This window comes from Carlito syrichta, unplaced genomic scaffold (genome assembly GCF_000164805.1).
Source record: "Carlito syrichta isolate Samal-C Ts95f unplaced genomic scaffold, Tarsius_syrichta-2.0.1 Scaffold312046, whole genome shotgun sequence".
NCBI lineage: Eukaryota > Metazoa > Chordata > Mammalia > Primates > Tarsiidae > Carlito > Carlito syrichta.
Window position 1 is genome coordinate 118,986 of NW_007256142.1, and position 20,297 is coordinate 139,282.

Genomic DNA, 20,297 nt, shown 5'->3' on the forward strand with positions numbered 1-20,297 from the left:
GGAACACTGGCACTACAAGAGCAGGACACTCACAGTCTGCTCCTTGCTTTCTACCCATCTCCCAGCCCCCAGCCGCCGAAGCACCCTGCCCCCACTACACTGCAAATCAACAAGTCCGTCAGACTTTCCATGTTTTCCTTTTAGACTCTGGGGTTCAAAAGGCTGGAATAATGGTCAACAGTTGATATTTGGAAGTGGGGTTCAAGGGAGCTTTGGCTAGCAGGCATCTTGCCTGACTGCTAAGGCACATAGGCAAATATTTTCACCTTCTCCCGCCATCTCTGTGCGTGTCGCTTGAGTAGACACTAAAAGAGAAAGATAAATTTAATGTATTGAAAAACAAGCAACCTTCTAAAGGTACACTTCTGATACTTAGAGATTTTAAGGACTTTCACAAACACGTTGCACAAAGAGACGATGTTACATAACATTGGAAAACAGTAAAAGTAAATATTCAAGTTGACTGAACATTACCTACACAAGCTCATTTAGAGGAGAATGAAGACCATTTTGGAAGAAGAAAAACACCTGTATTAAGAATTGCAGCATATAAAAAACCTTTCAGGTATGGTTTCAAAAAAATATTACTTTCTCTCAAGCAACGAAGCCTTGAAATGCTATTTTCTACCAAGGGTATTTTTAATAATTTTCAAATAGAGAATGATTTTTTAAAATGTCTCTGATTTAACATGTTAAAGATGCTTAGTTAATATCTATAACCAATTTGACAAGAAATACAGGATGAAAGAAGAGCAGTTTCTACCCAATAGCAAGTATTTTACAAATTTAAAAAGGGATCCAAAAGCAATACTGGAAAATCAGAAAGTCTTAATTTGCCCCACTGATGACTCAGTTTTTCATAGAGCAGTCCATTCAATGCTTGGTGGGATGAACACATTTACAGGTGACCACAAGACAATCTATTCTATTTGAAGCAAGGTTTTTTTTTTTTTTTTTTTTTTTTGTAAATAGAAAATTTCATAAGTAGAAAATCATTCAGAGTCTTTGACAGATAAAAAGAGAGACCTGGAAGATGGAAAGGAAATAAATTGGAAAGGAAAACAAAGGGAAAACTGGGGTGGGGAGAATTGTCAAACGGCAAAGATAAGAAGGATCTGATTACTCATGAGGTGGAGGAAGGGAGAGGACAAGGGGAGCTCCTTCCCTCTCAGCTCTAGCTTCTGCAGGGTGACACAAGTGTCAGACACTGTGCACACACCATGCTGAGGAAGGCTCTAGGGTTTGGGAAATATGAAGTTCAGTGTTATGGTAAGAACCCTGTGAATACTATTAAATTACTCCCTGTGGACACAAAGTTACTCCCCTCCCTCCCTATTTCTTGTAAATCTTGATGTTACGAAACTAATTCTGATTTTGCATTTTATATTCTAAAAGCATACACATTTTTCTCTTTGTAGGATGATTTTATTATATCAAATGATACATTTCATTCTATTTGCCTCAGTTTCTGGTGGTAAGTAGAGCTTTATCCTAAGTATGGACTGGAAAAACTTGGTTTCCTGACCTGTAGATTAGAAAACAAGGAGGCACAAGCCCAGAGAGGAGAATCACACTAGGGTCCCATACACATGGAAGAATCTCACACCATCCATATCATCTACTGCAAGGAAGAAAATAAAATAGTTTTATTTTCTGCTAAGGCTCCAGTGGTTTTAAAAGCAGAGAAGGAAATTGAGGTGAAGAAATTGTTCATAATAGTAGGACTCTTATTAGTATGTCTATATGTATATGTATCTATCTACATCTATACATATCTACGTAACTCATTTAAATGATATTTAAGAGCAATAGTATAAAGTAGAAATCTTAACCTCACTGATTAGTCAGTTTTTCAGAAAGCAGTCAATTCAATACAACACACACACACAAGCAATTTGGGACCAAAAAAATGTTACGTACATATTCACACATAGTCTATTCCGCTAAATTTGTTTATGAATTACATAACCAATATTTAGTAGTACTTATCAATACAAGTACCATTGTTTCTGATACAATTGCTAGCATTTTAAACACAGTAAACTCTTTTCTGGCATATGTCAAAAGTGGTTAACCTAAGTAAAGAGATTCAAAATAAAATAAATTTTAATTAAATTATACAGTTCACAATTTCAGTTTTCTTTGGAACAAGAGTCTTATTCAGGTTTTTATATTCCTTTGTTGTCATTATTTTGAAGTTTTATTGTTATTTCATTGATAAACATGTCAGTGCTAACTCATTTGACATATTTTGAACATTGGACCCAACAATTGCATGTATAATCAACTCTCTGAACCATTAATTCAACTATTCTTCAATCAAAAATATTTTTGTGAAAATTTGTGGTTGTACTGAACATAGACAGGTTTTTCTTCTTTCATTTTTCCTAACCAACACAGTAGAACTATTTACATAGTATATTGTATCAGGTGTTATTAGTAACCTAGATGTGATTTAAAGTATATGGGAGGATGTGTGTAGTTTGTATGCAAATGCTGTGTCATTTATATCAGGGACTTGTGCATCTGTGGATTTTGATATCTGAGGGAGGGCCTAGAGCCAATGATATTGAGGTACAACTGTATATATATATATATATATATATATATATATATATATATATATATATATATGTTCTTTATATATGCATGTGGAGCATTTACAAAAATGGACCACATGCAAGGCTCTAAAACAAGTCTCAACAAATTTTAAAAGATTAAAATTATCCAACCACCATGGATGTGAACAGAATATAATTTTAAAAGAGGACTGAAAAATCCCCAAATATTTTAAAATTAAGTATACCTTTTACAATAAATATGGGACAAAGAAAAGATCACGATGGAAATTAGACAATGATGTGTACAATAATGAAAATATAGCATATCAAAACGGTGAGATGTAGCTGATTCAGAGCTCAGATCAAATGTATATATTTACACGTATACATTAGAATAGAAAAAAGGTAAAAAATGATGCAAGAATAGAGTTCAAGGAGAAAGAAAGATAATAGCAAATTAAGTGCAAAGAAACTAGAAGGGAAAAAAAAACACAGCAGAGATTAATTAAATGGAAAACAAGTGTATATTAGAGAAGATTACATTCTCCAACCTATTTTATAAAGTCAGTGTAATCTGGATACCAAAACCTGATAGGGACATTCTGAGAAAAAATAAGATTCTCACAGGCCTTTTTTAAAAATCATGAACATATATGCAAACATCCTGAACAAAATATAATTAAACTTAATACAGCAGTGCATTGAACAAAAATGATTACATTGTGATATTGCAACAAAGTTGGATTTATTTCAGGGATCAAATGTTCATTTAGCCGTCAAAAATCGGTGGCTGCATTACTTTGAGGTATATACCTCAAAAAAGTGAAGCAGAGACTGGGCGTGGTGGCTCATGCTGATAATCCCAGAACTTTGGGAAGCTGAGGCTGGAGGACTGATTGAGCCCAAGAGTTTGAAACCAGCCTAGGCAACACAGGAAGACCCCGTCTCTACAAAAAATTTAAAAATCAGCTGAGTGTGGTGGCATGTGCCTGTAGTCCCAGCTACTTGGGTGGCTGAAGTGGGAGGATCACCTGAGCCCAGGAGGTTGAGGCTGGAGTGATCGTGCCACTGAACTCCAGCCTGGGCAATAGTGTGAGACCTCAACTCAAATCAATCAATCAGTCAATCAATCAATCCAGTGAAGCAGGGACTCAAACACATATATTTGTACACTATGTTCATAGCAGCATTATTCACAATAGCCAAGATGGAAATTATGTGTTTATCCATAGATAAATGGATAAGCAAAATGTGGCACATACATACAATGGAATATTATTTAGCCTTTAAAAGGAAGGAAATTTTGACACTTGCTATAGCATGGGTAAACCTGGAACACATTATGCTAAATGAAAGAAACTAGTCACAAAAAAACAAATTCTGTGTGATTCTACTTACATGAGATACCCAGAGTAGTCAATTTTATAAAAACATAAATTATAATAGAGGTTACCAGGGGCTGAGGGGCTGGGGGGAAAAGAAGACTTAGTGTTTAATGGGTACAGAGCCTCATTTGGGAACGTTGAAAAGTTCTGGAGACAGCCGGTTGCATAGCAATGTAAATGTGCTTAACATCACAGAATTGTATACTTAAGAATGGCTGAAATTGTACATGGCATGTTATATATTAATGCAATAATATAAAAATAATTTTAAACATTAATACATGCAGGGAAAATATTTGATAAAATTCTATTGATGACAAAAACTCTTAGTAAAGTGGAAGTAAAAGGAAGCCGTCTTCAGCCATTAAAAGATATTTTAAACAACAAAATGAACACAAATCCAAACCAAAAATCTTCAAGAAACCTTATTCATAATCAGAAAATACTGAATGTTCTCTCCAGAGATTGAGAATAAGACAAGAATACTCACCATTACTTCTATTAAATATTATGCTAGAGGGCAGAGCAGAAAGGAAGTGTGAGTGTGGTGGCATATGCCCCAGCTATTTGGGAGACTGAAGTGGAAGGATCACCTAAGCCCAGGTGATCCTTATTAAATATTATACTGAGAGCGTCTGAGCAGACAGGAAATAAAAAGAAATAAAAGATAAAAAAATAGAAGGAAATAAACTCAGGGTTCACAGATGACATAACTTTGAATCCAAAAAATCCAAAATAACCAGCACATAAATTATTTGAGCCAATAAATTAAATTAGCAAGAAGTATGGGTACAATATTAATATACAAAACAAACACTTGCTAGTTTGTAAAAACAGATTCACTAGTTTTCACTGACACCGAGAGCTACCTTTCCATTTTGAATATAAATTTTTCTTGTAAAATTAAATGATCCAATTAGTAAGAGATGTATTCCAAGAAAATTGGCACATATATTAAATATATACATTCTAGTTAATTTATTAGAGCAAATAATTAATATTCTTCTTAAAAGTAATATTGCAACATAGCATGATTGCTTTGCACCAAAAGGTAGGCTTCCATTGTCAATGGGAATATTTTGAAGTGAGGTTAGACGCTCCACTAATGGAAGGTGGCCACGCATGTCAGGTGGAAGCAACACAAAGCTTGGGGTGAGGACATGCTACCACACCCAGGCCGTGAGACTCCGAGTTATCAGAAAATGATAACGCTAGAGCATTGATTTCAAATAAGCACAGAGTATGGACAAAGGGAGCAATTAGGAAGGCAGAAGGCACATTCTCAACCTGGATGGGATCCTACAAAACCTCTTTCGCTAGTGAAGATCTAAGAAATGATTCAATAACCCACAAAGCACTCCTTGTCTCCATGGCAATTACTCATAAGCACAATTCCATTGAATTGTGATTTTCTTGTTCATCTGAGGCTTTTCATCCAATAAACTGACAAAAGAATGCTGACTGCCTTGATTTCCAAATTGTAGGCATGTTTCCTGTTAAGTTAGATCTACTTGTCTTGCCTTTGTGAGATTATTACCTAGTTAGGTATGCACCCACCAAAATCCAAAATAACCCATGCCATGTATTGCCTCACAGAATGTGTGACCAAGCTGTTCAAAGATACCTACTTTGAAGGAGGGGACATTACTACTGTTTTTACACCAACCTTCAAGCACTGCCAAGTAGAATGCACCTACCATCCAAGATGTTTGCTCTTTACTTTTATGGCTGAATCATCATCTGAAGATCCTAATGAGTGGTAAATGTTTACATGTCTACATAGAGGAGATTGGTTTTCAGGATGATTGCTATTAATAAAAATCTCCATCTATTATTTAATAAAACTGAATGTTAACAACTGAAAAATAAATTGTCCTTCTAGTGAAACACTGAGTATTACAGTAAAAAGATGGTCCCGAAGCAGATCAGAAAAGAATACATATGTCTCTCAGTATAGACCTTCCAGACTCTCTTGTGGTCTTAACGATGGATTTTCTCTTTTTCTACTTTTATACTTAATCATGTTGTTCTTTGCTTTTTTACTGACTATCGATATTTGCTATGACTTAAATCGTAACTTCCACCAGCTATTTTATTAGAAAAAAATTAGATATTTATAAAAATAAATTAAAAACTAATACAGTATAATGATCCCTGACACCACCAAGACTGCCATTTTGTCTTACCTACATAAACATACATATATGGCTAACCATCTGAATTAATTTTAAAACATCAAGACACTTCATTCCTAAATATTTCAATATGCATTATCCTGCACAAAAGATAAGAACTCTAGCCAAAATTCCTTCATATTGTCTCAGTTGTTTCCCAAATGTAATTTATAACTAGTAGCCAGAATTTTATCAAAATTCACGAGCTGCATTTAGCTCTTTCGTAGTTTTAAAATTTTAGAACATTCTGTCAACAACTTTTGTTTCCATGTTGAACTTGAAAACTCAATGATAAAGTCATTCTGAAAGATTAAGTATTAACATTTTTGTGTATTATTGCTGCATTCACAGATATTGACATAGCACCCTGACCTTATAAAAGTTACTATTCCAGAATCTAGAACAGGGATCAGAATGAGCCATAAAAGGCAGAGAGTAAGCTGGGAATGATGACTCACGCCTGCAATCCCAGCACTTTGGGAGGCCAGGGTGGGAGGATTGCTTGAGCCCAGAAAGCTGAGGCTATGATGAGCCATAATTCTGCCACTGCACTCCAGCCTGAGAGATAGAGTGAGACTCTGACTCAAAAAAAAAGGCAGACAGTAAATATCTTAGGCTTTGTAGATTCCGTGGCAACACCTTAGCTTAGCTTGTGTTCTATATACAATCAGGCAGATTTTTGGTTGCATTTTACTAACAGACCCAGAGTTCACCCACTCCTGTTTGTTTCCTAATATGAAGAAGTATTATATGTGGTCTCTTCAGTGTAGAGATGTTAGAATGAAAAACAAACTCACAGTCTTGCTAAGAAAATATTTATTTTAGCATGAAACCCAGTAGCATGTTTTCTTTTTTTTTTTCTCTTTGGTTTTCTGTGTGCTTTTAAGAGTCATTGTTTTAAAACATCAATTCCCATGCAATTATATCTTTTTTTTTTTAAATAGGTTTACTTGTATCCTGAAAGATAGTGTTACAGAAACACTGTCAAGAGTGAATAGGACAGGAGCAATTTCTGGATATTCTTTCAAGCAATGCCCACACCAAATAAGTGGTAAGATGTCTCATTCGAATTAATAAATACTAGTTATTGTGATGTATGCAGATAGTTGCATCAGATGTAGTTTTATGGCTATAAAACAAAACACTTCTATGTGGACAAATTTCCTCTAATGAAGTTCTTTTAGTGTCGGGTGAAAACCAGTTTATACCCATGCTTACACGCTCACAAACACAGTCCACTAAAATTTATTTACCTCCTAGAAAGACATATCTCACTATCTCACGTATTATCATTTGTTTATTTTCATTCTCCTTCCCAGCCTAAAATCTTACATGAAAGTCTTTATTAAACATATTAATTCAAATCAACGGGAGCAAGTAAAAGATTAAAGTGAAATAGAAACTTTAATTGGTTAATTATTGAATCAATCAGCCACTAGAATTAGGGAGACCAGGGTTAGGTCAGAAAATGGAACTGTGAATTTACAAGTCTAAAATTGTTGCAATAGAAGAACGTGGACATTTTTTCCCCCGGCTTACATGAAGGAATAGAAATCCCACAGGTTAATGTAACAAGGGACTTCTGAGGAAAAGCAGGTGAAAAAGTTAAAAGAGTGAGTCAGGAAGGACAGTTGCCAAGGCAGCAATACAGTCCTTGCCTCCTGGAATCTGGAAGGTACCCATGTGTTCTGCTTTAATTTCCAGCTTGCAACAAAGACATTTATGTGGACCTAGAAATGAAGGGCATGAGCTATAACAGCTCTGCTGCCAAGAATGCTCAGGAATGCCAAGAGAGGTGCACGGATGACATCCACTGTCATTTTTTCACATATGCGACAAGGCGGTTTCCCAGCATTGAGCATCGGTGAGTGAGCTGTAAGTTCAGTTCAAGGACATCAGATCAGAGTGTGCACTGAAAAACAAAATGGTGTTTTTCTAAAACTTTTTTCATCAACTTGATACCAAAATTTTTATTCCCTAAAAGACATTTCTATGATAGTACTCCTAGTTTTTTTGTGTGTGTGAAAAATGCAATAAGAAGCCTAATTTGAATATTTTATTTATGGTAAGGAGTCTGTCTTTTGATGACACTGTTAGAAAAAAATACAGACACTTAATACTATCTAACTAATACCTATCATCTATACCTGTCATAATGGCCATTATGTTTTAAAAAAACATGAAATAGATGCTGGTGCAGATACAGTGAAAAGGGAACCCTTAAACACTGTTGGTTGGAATATAAATTAGTACAACCTCTATGGAAATAAAAGTAGATCTGCTATTTGGTTCAGCAACCCCACTACTCAGTATCTACTCAAAGGAACATAAGTTGTTATATAAAAATGACACCTACACTCACATGTTTTTGGGGTTTTTTTTTGAGTTGGAGTCTCGCTCTGTCACCCAGACTGGAGTGCAGTGGCCGCTCCCGGCCCCCGCAGCCTCGACCTGCTGGGCTCCCGCGATCCTGCCGCCTCAGCCTTCCGAGTAGCTGGAACTACAGGCACACGCTACCACACCCAGCTAATTTTTTGATTTATTGTAGAGATGAGGTCTCGCCAAGTTGCCCAGGCAGGTCTCGAACCCGCAGGCTCAGGCAATCCACTCACCTCAGCCTCCCAAAGCGCGGGATGACCGGCTGAGCCACCGAGCCCGGCTATATTTGAGTTTTAACATTGGAATTTTACATTCTGCTTTTCGCTTTCACACACACCAAAAAAGAAAGATACGTGGAAAGTAAACAAAGATTTATTTCAAAAACACCACTAATAAGACACACACACACACACACACACACACACACACACACACACATACACACACACACACACACACACACACACACATATATACACACCAAGTTAGTCGTTAGACTTCCATGACTTGACTTTAGCTCAGCTCTTTTATGTGTGTGATTAACATCATATGAACTGCAAGCCACAGAAGAGGGGGGAGTCTAGGCATTATTAAAACATTATTTAAAAAATTAAGTGAGAAGGGCTGGAGAAGTTATCCATTTGTGTACTCCCACTCTTCCTGCTATCACCGGCTTAAGCTGCCATGTCACTGATAAAGAGATAAAGTTACAGAATTCACAGGACCACAGGTGGGAGGAAGGGGGTGGCAGTGTAGGACCACCTCTCAGACGCTCAGACGGCTGCCTTAGGGTCATTCCTTCACTGTACGCCCAAGCCATCCTGCACATGGGAATTTCTTATCATTTCATGTTTTCTCCTACTTACAGTTAGAAGGATAAGACATTTTTTCCCTTTTCTTTTTATTCAGTAATGTCTGTCTACTGAAGCACACCCATACAGGGACACCAACCAGAATAGTGAAGCTCAGTAAAGTGGTGTCTGGATTTTCACTGAAATCCTGTGCGCTTTCTAATCTGGGTAACTACCATCTTCTTAATGAGGTGCTTTAACCCCCAAATATGGACGATGCTGATGATATGTGCAAAACCCTACCTTGGAATCCCAGCTTTTATATTCATTGATGAAATGGACCCAAAGACCTCTTATCTTCTTCATGGGATAGATTTCATTATGTCCTATAGAGTTAGAGTTTATATTTAAATTTCAAGTGTAAAACAATCACTTCATTTTCTTCTAAATTAAAAAAATTGAAAAGACCATGAGATACATTTACATTTTTGAATATGGACTTTACAAATACTATGACTGGAATGTTCACGATTCTGCTGGCGAACTGCTTTCCTAACCTGGTTTCCTCTGTCGTGCAGCTTGTATTAGGGACATTTTCCCCAGCACAGTGTTTGCGGACAACAACATTGGCAGCGTTGTGGCCCCTGACGCTTTTGTCTGCCGCCGCATTTGCACTCATCATCCCAGCTGTTTGTTTTTCACCTTCTTTTCCCAAGACTGGCCAAAGGAATCTCAAAGGTAAAGAGTTACAACCAAGGGCCATTTGTTACCTCTTTAAAATGAGCTCCTCAAAATTCATCACGAAAGGTTCTCAGGAACTCACAATTTAACCTGAAGGTCTGTATAGGACAAAAGTTGCAAAGAAGAATTCCTCGCTCCTCTCCCCTTCTATTCCCCTCCTAGCCACCCCAAGTCCAATGCTTCCAAGGGCTCCTTTTTCTTCAGCTAAGGGAGGTCTCTGCCTTCAGCACAGGGAGAGTTGTCTGGTTCCCGCTGGAATGAAGAGCGTAAGAATGGCCAGGAGGAAGCGTTTCAGTCCGATGTCCTGTTTCTGACCAACAAACCAGGAGCAGGAAAAGCTGGAAACAACAGTGAAATGTCAAACTCAAAGTGGGAAGGAGAGAGGTGGAAGCCAAGATCTCCATCAAGCAGGCTGGGGTGGTAGCGGAAGGAGATTCAAGAAATGGGGCCCTGCTTCCCCATCAATGTCATAAAAAGCGTGGGAAATTTCTTTGACCATCAAAAGGTCACTTGCTGGGGTTGCTGTCATTCATTAACAAAATGCACTTTTCAAAGATCACGAGACCAATTCAGTTATAAAACCTAGATTCGATATATGGTCTGATCAGAACTCTCGGAGGCCTTGGCATTCGCTTGGCTTGACTGCCCGTTGTTGGGTAGAGTGTCTGCAGAGCAGTCCAGTCAGGGCGAGTCCTTGGCTGTCTTGCCTGTCAGGTAAGCCTCCCTTTCCACAGAGTAAGGCCGTAATTTTAGAAGCACCACGCAAATAAATCTGTTACTTTCATTTACTGAACAAATTTAATAGCAATTATTTGGGGACTATTACACATCAGGCATGGCTCTAGACACTGGAGTTACCATTTGTGAACGAAGTAGGTAAAACCTTGCCCACTTGGACCAGAGTGGAGATGGGAGAGAAGTGGTCAGATTGAGATATTCTGTCAACGTAGAGATGAAAGGATTTGCTGATGAATTGGATGTGGGTTGTAAAGGAAAGAGTCAATGATATTGCCAAGACTTTTGGCCTAAGGAATTGGAAGGATGAAAATGTCAATGACTGAGAGGTGGGAGATTTCACAAGGAGGAGAGTCCAGGAGGAAGTGATGCCTATTAATTTAGAGAACGATGCTGAACTGACCATTGGAAATAGAAATTGGATTCAGAAGACAGATTCATGCTCTTAGATCTGTGTTTGGGTGTCACCAGCATATGACTGGTAATTAAAGCCATGAAATCACAGTGAAATTACCAAAGGATTAAATGCGGACTGAGAAGAAAATAGGTCTGAAAAATGAACCTGGGGAAATGATAAAGTTCAGAGACTAGAAAGTCTTTGTAATTTGCAATTTTGTGTTAATCGCTGATCTTTTTCTATTGCCTTATTCCCTTTTATAAAACTACCAGTCAATACCTACAAAGAGGAATGCATTTGATATTTAATACAGAGTGTGATAGAAACATGATTTCTACTTAAATTTGAATTAATTAAAATTAAGTAGAACTAAAAATTAACTTCCTCAGCTGTATTAGTCACATTTCAAGGGCTCAATGTGGCTAGTAGCTACTGTAGTGAATGGTATAGATATATAACATTTCCATCATTCTGGAAAGTTCTATCGAACAACTTTGCTCTAGACTGTGGTTTTGTGCTATTTAGGAAGTCACTGCCTTCCAGGAAGATGCAGCCAGAGTATGGAGTCAGCAATGGACTTCACTTATCCCCTTTAAGCATGTAGCAACTATGAATAGGAGATTTCTAGGTAGCATGAAGATTCTTGAACTCTTGAGATAAGTTGAAAGTATTGAAAGGAAGGAAATAAAGATGGAAGATACTAGGAGCATTGACAATAGAGTAAGCTCAGAAGGCTTTTACAGAGCCAGATGGTTTAGTTTTGAAAATTTGTCTGAGTGGGTGGAGCGTTGATTATGACTCAGTGATTCATGAAGAGTACTTTTGAAATAAGAACATCTTCAATGTTAAGTGCCCACGTGTGCTGACTTTATCTTCTACATGTGTTGTAAAAACAAGCTTTTTATCTTTGGTGTGCTTGATATGAAACGTTTCTATTTCCCTTTTGTTTTTGTTAGAAATCTTTGCCTCCTTAAAACATCAGAGAGTGGGGTGCCAAGCACACGCATCAAGAAGAGCAAAGCTCTTTCTGGCTTCAGTTTACAGAACTGCAGGCACAGCATTCCAGGTAAACAGCCCAAGTGCTTTATTCTGACTGAGATCAACACCCCCGAGGATGCGAGGGGGGTGTCTCATGTCTGTTGTGGCATTTGTCATCCAGTGTTCTGCCATCCTTCGTTTTACCGTGACACTGATTTCTTGGGAGAAGAACTGGACATTGTAAAAGCGAATGGTCACGAAGCCTGTCAGAAGATGTGCACCAGCGCCATCCGCTGCCAGTTTTTCACCTATGCCCCACCTCAAGGGTCTTGCAGCGAAGGGAAGTAAGACACACACAGGATTCCGTGGACACCCTTGTCCCACCCATTTGTTGAGATGCATTGTGTTTCTACCATTTTGTTTCCAACTGTAGGGGCAAATGCTACTTAAAACTTTCTTCAAACGGATCGCCAACTAAAATACTTCATGGGAGAGGAGGCATCTCTGGATATACATTAAGGTTATGTAAAATGGATAATGGTAAGTAGAATGGCACTTGGAAAAATATGCTTTAAAGTGATTCCGTATTGAATATATCACAACCAAGAGGGGAGAAAGTTAGTAAAATAACAAATTTAGCAGTTTTCTATTATTTTTGCTCTTATTACCCAAGCGGATTGTGTTTTTATTATTTATTTATTTATGTTGGAGGTGGAATCTCACTCTGTTGCCCATGCTGGGATGCAGTGGCATGCTCACTGTGGCCCAGTGTGCTAGGCTCAGGTGACCCTTCTGCCTAAGCCCGCCAAGTAGCTGGAACTACAGGTATGCACCACCATGCTAAGCTAAGATTAAGATTATTGTAGAGAGGAAGTCTTACCATGTTGTCCAGGCTGGTCTCGAACTCCTGGACTCTCAGACAAGCCTCTTGCCTTGGCCTCTCAAAGTGTTTGGATTACAGGCGTGAGCCACCGCACCCGGCTTGATAGTGTTTTAAGGGTAAATATTGGGTCTTGGCTAAACTCTACATTGCCTATTATTATCTGAATACGTGTTTTAACTTGGCACTACATGGTAAGACCCAGACTCAGCCAATTTCTGAGCATAGTAGCAAGAGATGGATTGTGGGCAAATAGAATTGTTTTAAGGGACAGAATCCCCCAAAGGAAGAAATATACCACAAACACTCCTCCCTAAATGACCGTAATACCTCTGGTGGCTTGACTATGCAAAGTTATTGATCTATGCAAAGTTGTATGTTCTTAGACTATGTATTACTTAATGTCCAATATTATAATACATTGTAATTTAGGATGCAACTGAAACTTAATGAATAAAGTGGAAGTGATAATCATGCTTGTAATCATTTTAGAAGTAGAAAAGTCTTTGGTGTCAGATTCTTCGCTGTGGTTAGAATCAATCCTTCATTTCTGGAACTTGTTTTGTAGAACATACAGATGCTAACTGTATCCAATGCTAATATCTTGACTAGCACATTATTCTTTGCCAGAGTTTAAAGGGGCTTTGATGAAAATCTTCAGGTGGTTCAAGCTTCTTTAAAAAGATAGTCAAGGCTGGGCATGGTGGCTCAAGCCCGTAACCCCATCATTGAGGCTGAGGTGAGAAAATTGCCTGAGCCCATGGGTTTGAGACCTGCCTGGGCAACATGGTTAAAACTTGTTTCTACAATAAATCAAAAAATTAGCCCGGCGTGGTAGCGTGAATCTGTAGTTCTGGCTACTTGGAAGGCTGAGGAGGAAGGATCTCTGGAACTTAGCAGGTTGATGCTGGGGTGGCCATGAGTGTGCCACTGCACTCCAGCCTGGGTGACGGAGTGAGAATCCAACTCAAAAAAAAAAAAGACAGTCAATTAAGTTGTGTCTCATACATTCTCTGCTTTCCTCACAATAAATTTACCTAAGACAAAAAAGTAGTGCTCAAAATAATTCTATTGTCTTTTTCTACTTCTAAACATTAAAAGGGACACTTAGCAAATCTTGCTGTTAAGTGATGTCAACATAGTTTTAAAAAACGGGAACCAGCACTTATGCCTGTGATAAATTACAGGTCCATTTGCCACCCTTTCTTCTTTATTATGTTTTTCGTTGTGGAATTTATAGACTGTGGCCTGTAGAGGTTGCAGACTGTATCAGGGCAGATTGATAGCTGCAGGAGAACACGTAACATAAAGGAAGATGAAATCTTGTGTCTCTTCAGTGTAACTTCTGAAGTGAGAGAATCATATAACTAGGGTTTATTGCACTGCATCAGATGAAACAACTCTTTAATATGAAAGGGAATGCCTGACACATTTATTACATCCTATACTGTCACTGGTCTACAATATAACACCTTTCTGAAGACTGATAGCAATGCCATTAAAAGAAACATTCCTTAACACAAAATGTGATGCTAAACACAGATGTTTTCAGCATTTTGTTTAAACTGAGAAACAAAAAAGAGTGAACATCGAGACTTGTCACCTGTACCTAATACGATCTTTATTGAGTTATTTATAACATACCTTAGCTACCACTTACCTATTACTTTTCCTAAAGTTGGCCCTTATGCCGTTTCCCAGACTGCAAGACATGAGGGCTTCCCCAAAATTCCGGAATAGAGTTAAAGTCTTCACGACGAACGCTCACCCATCCACCTTGGACGAGAGTGCCTTGTCCCAGCTCCCGCAAACACATCGTGCTCTTTCTCACCTCAGCTGGCTGTCAGCTGCTGATTCCTTCAAAGCTCCTTTCCCCTCATCTCCTTTTGTTTGAAATCTTCCCCAGAATTACACACTCATTTTCCTACTGTGAAAAGATTGTTTTCCACCTACAAAACTAGTGAATGGACCATCTAGGATTTGACTCTAGACCCGAGTCTCTCCTGCTAACCTCACACTCTCCTTGGGCTGAGAACGCAGAGCTTCCCTGGTCGCTCCAGGCTGGCTCTTCTGAGAATGATCTGGGCATATAGACATACCGAATCTGCATTTTAAAAGCTAGCCAGGTAACCAGTATGCACATTAAAGTTTGTGCTGCTGTGCTCTAGAATATCACCATCTATACACTTCACTCCCACACTGGATTCTTTGGAAGCCTGGGCCAAGGCTCCAATCAGAAGGGTGGGTTCTTGTGTTCGGCATCCCAGGAAGCAGAAATGGAGGACTGTTCTGTCCAGGACAGCCAAGAGGGGAAAGAAACAGAGGGGTGAGTCTGAGTCAAAGTCCTTTAGAAGCACAGAAGTTGACCCGAGAGAACCTCAAACTGCCAACAAGTCCAAAGGGAAGGAAAAGCTTCGAAACGGAAGATCAGTCCTGGTTTGGACGTAGCAGGCATGATGAGGGGCCAAGGCCAGCCCAAGGTGGGAGGCTGAGAGAAGAATTGGACAGAGGCAACAAGCTGAGTGGAAGAGGCTCACATTTTCTCAGTAGCAGTGGTCCTCACTCTGTAGCAGGCTGGTTCTAACTGGGAGCTGAGCTTCAACTACCGATGGATTCATTCACTGATCTGAGGCTGGGCTAAGACTTTGCATGTCTCACAAGTTCCCAGGTGAGGTTGTTGGTCTGGGGACCAAACTTGACAACGACTGCTTCCAAAGAACCATCAGTGTGCTTATCTGAAGAACAAGGACGACCTCAAAGTAGCAGGCGAGACAGGAGTGTTCTGTGGGGCATGTCCTTACACAGTGACTTAGTCGCTTCCATTTTTATGTGCAGGTTTCACTTTTCCAACTTGATTTTAAAGTCTCTGCAACTGAGGGTCAGGGCAAATGACTGAGCTGAAGGAGGGCCTTCTGCCTTTTCTTCCTGAAGCAGCATAACTCCTGATGGAAAAGGCAGGGGTAGAAAGCCACTCACAGTGATCTTTCCGTTGCAGAGTGTACAACCAAAATCCAGCCCAGGATCGTTGGGGGAACCGCATCGGTGCCTGGTGAGTGGCCATGGCAAGTAACTCTGCACATTACGTCACCCACCCAGAGACACCTGTGTGGAGGCTCCATCATTGGAAACCACTGGATACTGACAGCAGCTCATTGCTTCTACAGGTCTGTGCCACTTCTGTTTGTATTAGTCCACCTTCCTCACACACGTATGTGGTCGCTCCTTGCATGCTAGTACACGAATACTTTAAAAATGTTCATTGTCCCATTGCTAAATTAATTTCTTATTAATTAGTTAATTCCTTTAGTGGAAAAGAAAGCAAAAAGAAGGTGTCACTTACGATCTGCCAGCATCAGCACAGGTGCCGGGACATAACACTCAGGTTGCGTCACATCATTGCATGTTTCTGTTGAAGTGTATACACATCCCTGGGACTTGCTTGCTATTCTCTCTGAGAACAGACTACCTTCTGAGCATGCTCTTTGCAATGGGCCCAGAACAAAACTCCCAGAGAATCTCCCGTTCTCTGAATCAAATGTTCCATTCTCTCTCTGTGTGTGTATGTTTTAACATTAAAAGGGTTCATGATGTATGTTTCTTCTCGATGTGCTGCGTATTCATATAATAGTTAGAGGATATATTTGAGGTCAGTAGTCTCCTTTATCTTTTGCATATAGGAGAGTGGGATATCAGAAGTCCAAGCAAATTTCTCAGAGTTACAGCTAGTCATTGGTGGGGTGCAGACTAAACCCAGTACTTTGTGTGTGTGTGTGTGTGTGTGTGTGTGTGTGTGTGTGTGTGTGTGCGCGCGCGCTGGAGAGTGGAAAGGGCATGCATTCATTTTTGTGTGTTTAATATATAAGGTAAATACTTGCTCAGTACCTTCTTTTTTTTTTTTTTTTTGAGTTGGAGTCTCTGTCACCCAGACTGGAGTGAATGCATTGGCCGCTCCCGGCCACCGCAGCCTCGACCTGCTGGGCTCCGGCGATCCTTCCACCTCAGCCTTCCAAGTAGCTGGAACAGCAGGAACGCGCTACCACGCCCAGTTAATTTTTGATTTATTGTAGAGATGAGGTCTCGCCAAGTTGCCCAGGTGGGTCTCGAACCCGCGGGCTCAGGCAATCCACTCACCTCACCTCCCAAAGGCACGGGATTATAGGCTGAGCCACCGAGCCCGGCTAGGACCTTCTTTATAGGTTGAATATGTGATAGAGAGTTCTTGGGATGAAATCACTTTTTTCCATCCAAAAGCCACCATTGGCAGAAAATATTAGTAAATAGCCAGTTAAATAGTCAAACAGTTTTTAAATGCGTGGGAATTATTTAGTAAAGAAAATTTCTTTCCCTCTGCTGTTTGCTTCTTAGGGTAGAGTCACCTAAAATTTTGCGCGTCTATAGTGGAATTTTAAATCAATCTGAAATAAGAGAGGATACATCTTTTTTTGAGGTTCAAGAAATAATAATTCATGACCAATATAAAATGGCAGAAAGTGGGTATGATATTGCTTTGTTGAAACTGGAAACGACCATGAACTACACAGGTATGGAGAATTTTCACTGACAAGTTATCTACAATGGGGACCTAGATAAAATGTTTGACACTACCAGGTTCATGGCTCTATCTTACCAGTCTCCCCACGTGTTGCCATCCTGAAAGGGTCAGGGTCTGGAAAGCTAGACTTTCAGTCTGTCAAGGCTGACACTCCTTCCTGATGATCAAAACTTATTTGGGGACTGTAAGAGACGAGATGAGTTTTCTTCGGACTTCTTCTGGTGCATAGAATGACATCATTTTGCAATATATTGGAATAATACAGATAATTTCGTCTAACATCTCCCTTCTAGGTATGAAAGGATTGAAAGTCAGAGAGATTAAGCAACTTGTACAGGATTGCAAACCTAGTTAGAGTGAAAGAGGCCGTGAGAATGTGTGGCTTGTCTCCCTTCTGCCTCTTCTTCCTAGGATGTCTGATACATAACGCAGGACACAGAGATGAAAATTTATGTCATCAGGGCAAAAATGAATATAATAAGTAGAGAAAACACAAACAATGTAAAGTGAGAGAAGAGAGTCTCTTGTGGAAAAGAAGTATGCTTTGCTTCTGATAACTAAACTATAATTTTAAAATTTAGATTCTCAACGGCCCATATGTCTACCTTCAAAAGGAGACAGGAATGTCATATACACTGATTGCTGGGTGACTGGATGGGGGTACAGAAAATTAAGAGGTAAAAAAATGATGCTATTGTATATGTTCCATCCTAAAAGTCAAGATCATAATCTTTCTGCTCTATCAAGGCATATAGCTAAAATGTAAGTAAAAAGACACAATTCAATGGCAGGAAGTATATTAATGAAGATGGAAAGACAAAAATCGCCCAAGTGAGATGATACCACATCTGTTTCAATGGGAATCTTGAACATAACTACATCTTTTTATTTTTATTCTTTTTTATTTTTTTATTTTTGAGTTGGAGTCTCACTGTCACCCAGACTGGAGTGCAGTGGCTGCTCCCAGCCACCGCAGCCTCGACCTGCTGGGCTCTGGAGATCTTTCCGCCTCAGCCTTCCAAGTAGCTGGAACTATAGGCGCACACTAACATGCTCGGCTAATTTTTTTTTTTTGACTTATTGTAGAGATGAGGTCTTGCCTGCCCAGGTGGGTCTCGAACCCATGGGCTTAGGCAATCCACTCACCTCAGCCTCCCAAAGACGTGGGATTACAGGCTGAGCCACCGAGCCCGGCATCTTTTTAAGACTAATTATATTTAATGGAGTTTTATGTGAAACCTAGCACTTTTCGGTAAATGTTCTAGCTTGTTCTCCAATTACTTTCTCTGGGTAGTAATTCCAGTTAGAGTCATAATTAATCTTTGAACTTAATTAACATTAGCAAAATGGTACATGCACCAGTGAGAATAATGTCTTCTTCACACCTGTAATGATAAAAAGCCTGTGAGGTAAGCCTAATGTTTTTTTCTTTGTAGATTTTTATGTAGGTATAATTTTGATTTTAAAATATATGCATTGTATGCAAATATATTTACATACATATGATTATTCCACCAACAAACTAAAAAAAAAAACAAACTTTTTTTCAGACAAAATACAAAATACTCTCCAGAAAGCCAAGATACCCTTAGTGACAAATGAAGAATGCCAGACAAGATACAGAGAACATAAAATAACCCATAAGATGATCTGTGCGGGCTACAAGGAAGGAGGGAAGGATGCTTGCAAGGTAACAAGAGTTTTCTGCCAACAGAAAGTGTGGAATGCATTCAAATGGAAATGCTCCCTGCATTTTAAAAAGCTTCCTTCTGCCAATGAGCAGGGAACTTGGTGTATTTCTTTTGCTAATACTCACATCTAAAGTGGATAGAATGGCTGGATAAAAGCAAGAATCAGCTTCTCCGAATTGTGGAAAAGGGACCAGGGCAACATTTTTTTTGTTTTTTGAGTTGGAGTCTCACTCTGTCACCCAGACTGGAGTGCAGTGGCCACTTCCGGCCACCGCAGCCTTGGCCTGCTGGGCTCTGGTGATCCTTCCGGCTCAGCCTTCCAAGTAGCTGGAACTACAGGTGCGCGCTACCATGCCCGGCTGATTTTTTGATTTATTGTAGAGATGAGGTCTCACCGCCCAGGCGGGTCTCGAACCCGCGGGCTCAAGCAATCTACTCACCTCAGCCTCCCAAAGGCGCGGGATTACAGGCTGAGCCACCGAGCCCGGCTCAGGGCAACATTTTAAGCGAAATCACTGCACAAAATGTATTGAAGATGGGAGGCGTCCAAACTGATCTGTGTGCCTTTTCCTTTCTTCCTTTGTCCTAGGGAGATTCCGGGGGCCCCTTGTCTTGTAAACACAATGAGGTCTGGCATTTGGTGGGCATTACCAGCTGGGGTGAAGGCTGTGCTCAAAGGGAGCGGCCAGGCGTTTACACCAATGTGGTTGAGTACGTCGACTGGATTTTGGAGAAAACACAAGCAGCGTGAATGTATTCTCTGGACCCATTTAATGCCTGAAGGGCAGACCAGCTTATTCCCTGAAAAGTTTTGATTTCACCAACGAAGGTGCTGTTCCATCATGCTTCCTCCAGAGCAACCACTGAAGGTGAAAGGTGCAGACAACAGTCGGAAGGGCATCCCCAAGATGGCTCTGCCTCCCAAAGACAACAAAGGCCGTAAATTCCTGCCTTTCCCGCCCGCGTGAAACTCAAACCTGTGCTCAAACAACCTCTTCCTATAGAAATGCTACCTCATAGTCTCCTCCAATAA

At 39.7% G+C, this 20,297-nt stretch overlaps 1 protein-coding gene across 1 annotated transcript; it reads left to right on the forward strand.

Moving 5' to 3' along the window:
* Nucleotides 1-242: 242 nt before the first annotated feature.
* On the forward strand, nt 243-20,168 carry F11 (coagulation factor XI). The gene is made up of 15 exons (XM_008069454.2): nt 243-565; nt 1,419-1,474; nt 5,543-5,705; nt 7,065-7,171; nt 7,825-7,984; nt 9,409-9,518; nt 9,869-10,028; nt 12,120-12,229; nt 12,323-12,485; nt 12,575-12,681; nt 16,017-16,185; nt 17,387-17,562; nt 18,155-18,250; nt 19,124-19,263; nt 19,854-20,168. Exons 2-15 carry the CDS (start codon nt 1,420-1,422, stop codon nt 20,013-20,015), a joined length of 1,878 nt encoding a protein of 625 aa, XP_008067645.1. The 5' UTR covers nt 243-565; nt 1,419; the 3' UTR covers nt 20,016-20,168.
* Nucleotides 20,169-20,297: the final 129 nt, after the last annotated feature.

Excerpts from the sequence above, each read along its gene's own strand:
- F11 (XM_008069454.2), top strand. The coding sequence starts at position 1,420 with ATGATTTTATTATATCAAATGATACATTTCATTCTATTTGCCTCAGTT. Across the intron at positions 17,563-18,154 it reads AACGACCATGAACTACACAG|ATTCTCAACGGCCCATATGT; the intron begins GTATGGAGAATT and ends TTTAAAATTTAG. Across the intron at positions 19,264-19,853 it reads GAGGGAAGGATGCTTGCAAG|GGAGATTCCGGGGGCCCCTT; the intron begins GTAACAAGAGTT and ends CCTTTGTCCTAG.